The 3,471-nt window shown below is 39.0% G+C and overlaps 1 protein-coding gene across 1 annotated transcript; it reads right to left on the bottom strand.

The window, feature by feature from the left end:
- Positions 1-352: 352 nt before the first annotated feature.
- Positions 353-2,314, bottom strand: LOC107484334 (uncharacterized). Its single transcript, XM_016104935.1, has 3 exons — positions 2,287-2,314; positions 1,463-1,611; positions 353-964 (listed from the first exon to the last, which is right to left on the bottom strand). The coding sequence occupies exons 1-3, from the start codon at positions 2,312-2,314 to the stop codon at positions 353-355; spliced, it is 789 nt and encodes a 262-aa protein (XP_015960421.1).
- Between the last annotated feature and the right edge of the window lie 1,157 nt (positions 2,315-3,471).

The following is a 3,471-nucleotide window of genomic DNA, read 5'->3' as shown; positions in this document are numbered from 1 at the left end:
CAGTTTGGGCTCGGTCCAACCCGTTAGCATTTTTGATCCGTTTGGCCAAAACCTTTAAGATTGGTGTCCGATTTTCGATTCTAAAATTATTTTTGTCCTTTCAAAACAACAAATCAATTTTCTAAATATTATTTTTCAAAATACACGGTACTGGACAGTCTAGAGCCGGTACTGCCAGTTTTCTTACATCCTTCCCTCCTTAAAAAGATTTTCACCCTCGAAAATCTGGATCACGCGATGGGATATATATATATATATCCTACCATATCGACATTCTCTCTCGCCAACTCCTCCATAGAATAGTTCACTCAGATAGGTAGAAAATGAGCAGATTTGGTTAAGCGAACCACGATCACCCAAACCGCATCATAGTCCACTTCAACTGAGGAATCTCAAGAGGCTGTATCATTCCTGACGGCTTCTGATGCTCTATCTTCACCTTCTGACACGTCAAACACTTGGATGCCACTGTAGCTACATCACCTTTCATCCCAGGCGACCAGAACATCTTTAAGTTACAATACATCTTCGTGCTTCCGGGATAAACAGAAAATCCACTATAGTGAGCCCCCAACAACAAGTCTTGTCTCAAACTTCTGACATCCTGATTACAAACTTTCCCCTTATCTCTCCACAATCTTTCACCATCCTTAGTGAACTCTTCACACCTCTTATCACTAACTGGTTGCAACAACTTCTGAAGCTTCCGCTCATCTTGCAGAGCCCTCTGAATCTCCGTCTTAAACGTGCTTGAAATCTGCAACTGGCTCAAACAAGCTCTTTCGGCTACCTCACCAATGTCCAACTTAAGATCCACAAACTTATCCACTAACTCCTCTTCCTTGATTCTCACCCAAGCAATTGTTAAAGATTTCTGACCCAATGCACCTACGACCACCTTTGCCTTTCCAGGGTGATAACTTAGTTCAAAATCATAATCCTTTAGCAACTCCATCCGTCTTCTCTAACACATTTTAAGGTTTTTCTGATCAAAGACATACTTGAGACTCTTATGATCTGAAAAGACACTAAACCTCACTCCGCACAAGTGGTGCCTCCAAATCTCCGGTGGAAACACAATCGCCACTAATTCTAGATCATAAGTTGAATAGTTCACCTCATGTGGTCCCAGCTGACGCAATGCGTTAGCCACTACACTCTGATGTTGCATCAATACGCAACTTAAACCCTTCAGAGAAGCGTCTTCGTACACTTTGAATGGTTCATGCAGTTCCAACAAGATTAAAAGAGATGCTGAAGTTAACTTTTGCTTCAAAGCCTGAAAACTCTCTCCACACTCCGACATCCAAACAAAAGGTGCTTCCTTTCTTTTCAACCTAGCCATCAATAATGCAATCCAGGAAAATCCTTCAATGAATCTCTAGTAATATCTGGCTAAACTCAAGAAGCTTCTGACTTCCGTCACCCTTGTCGGTCTTTCCCATTCCATCACCGTTGCTACCTTATAAGGATCTGCGATCATTCCTCTCTTGCTCACCACATGACCTAAGAGCTTCACTTCTTCCTTCCAGAACTCGCACTTCGACAACTTGGCGTACAACTTTCGCTGCGTCACTCCGATTATCGTCACTAGAAATCCGAAAATCCTTTCTTTTAAACCAAAATACCAATTTTTGTAATACTTTTCAAAACTTTTAAAACAAGTCCAATCTAAATGAGTCCATTGTTAAAACCTTATCAAAAGAGTCAAAAACCTTTTATTGGTAAATCAATCATTTTAAAGCAATATTTTCCTAAATTCATTGAAACCCTTAAATCAAAACCCTTAAATTTGAATCCATTTTGATAAGTTAGATTTACAACCAAAATCACAAGCCAACAAAATCTTAGGACTCACTTTCCTTTTTAAAATCGTATCATTTGATCAAAAGTTCAAATCCTAGTTTAAAAACAAATCAATTAAACTAAAGCTCTAAACCAATTTTGAAAATCACTCTAAATCTTAAAACGGTAAAAATCATAGTTAAAAACTGCAAGGACGTTAGTCGGTTTTCTCATTGCCACTAGTGTTGAACCGCACCCATCGTCCACACAGGGAACTCCCAATACTTCTAGTCATACCTGGTAACCATTCCTGCACGCCAACTCAGATCGTTCGTCATCACAAGTCCAAAATCCTCGGCTACTGCCGCTAGAATCCTCCTTTCCCCATGGTTTACTTCCAACAAAACTCTAAGCTCTTGAAATTCTAACGACAATTTTACAAAAGATAGAATCAAACTAACCTCGGGTCCAGGCAATACAAGACTCAAAGCATACGCTTACCTCTCGTCGAAGGATCCGACCCCGTCATCGGAGCACCTCCCATGTTATCTCCGTTTCTTCCCGCATTCTCATTCGCATTTCCTTCACTATTTCCATTTCCATTTCTGGCCAGTTGGCCTAACCTCTGAACAGCTTACAGAGTCGTAGTAGCTATAGCCCCAATGATGTTTGCAAGATTCGCCATTGCCGCCATGAACTTGGCATGGCTATCGGTTGGTCGCTCATCCTACTCTCTCCTCGTGAACACATACAACCTCGTCCGCGAGTGGCCATTAGGGTTCCTGTCTACACCAAGCAATCGATATCAAGGTGATCAATCTCAATATCAAAAGCCTAGTGCTTCATTTACCACAAACATGCACTCACAAATAAGCATGCTATGAAATATCAAGTAGATAACCTAATAGAATCGAAGAAAAGACACACAAAGTTTGCAATGAAGCACAATGTAAGACCCCAATTACCCTAAGCTTTACCGCTAGCCATAAAGCAAAGGTTAATCAGAGGTTTCGACAGTTCTAAGGCTTATATATATATATATAGAAGCTAAAGCATAAGATACAAGGTATAGGTGTAAGAGGATAAAACATATATAAATATATGAATATAATAATCATAGAGAACTAGCCGCAGCTTGCGGAGTTTAAGCCGACTAGTTACAAATAGAATTATACAGAGTTTTAGAATTAAAACAGCTTATACAACGTATCTCTCAAGTAAGCTGATGAATGAGAATTGCTCAATGGTCTAGAATTCCTCTCATAGAAATAAGGACTTCGTTGTAAGCATAGTTCTAAACCAACAAACATTTCCCACATAAAAAATTTGAGTTGTCACAAGTACAATTGCCAAATAAGAATTAACCAAAGTATTTCAACTCCGAGTCATCTCACAAGGAATTACAATGAAATGCTCAATTATTGGCTATGAGGATGCAAGGGGTTTGATTTTTATATTTTGACAAGAAAAGTAAATAACAAGAAAGTAAATGAACAATGAACTAACAAAAGGAATAGAAAGGTACTTTTGGCTAGACATAGGTAATTGAGATCACCATCCTTGTCTACAAACCAAATATTGATAATTATGAGAGGCCAACCTATTAATTCTACTTCTAAAAGCCTTAAGTATGTAATATCTACTCCTAGGCTTGAAGTAAGTAAAATAGGCTTGATTACATCAACC

The sequence above is a fragment of the Arachis duranensis genome, chromosome 4 (assembly GCF_000817695.3).
Source record: "Arachis duranensis cultivar V14167 chromosome 4, aradu.V14167.gnm2.J7QH, whole genome shotgun sequence".
NCBI lineage: Eukaryota > Viridiplantae > Streptophyta > Magnoliopsida > Fabales > Fabaceae > Arachis > Arachis duranensis.
Note: the sequence above shows the minus strand (reverse complement) of the source record. Positions and strands in the feature narration are given on the sequence as shown.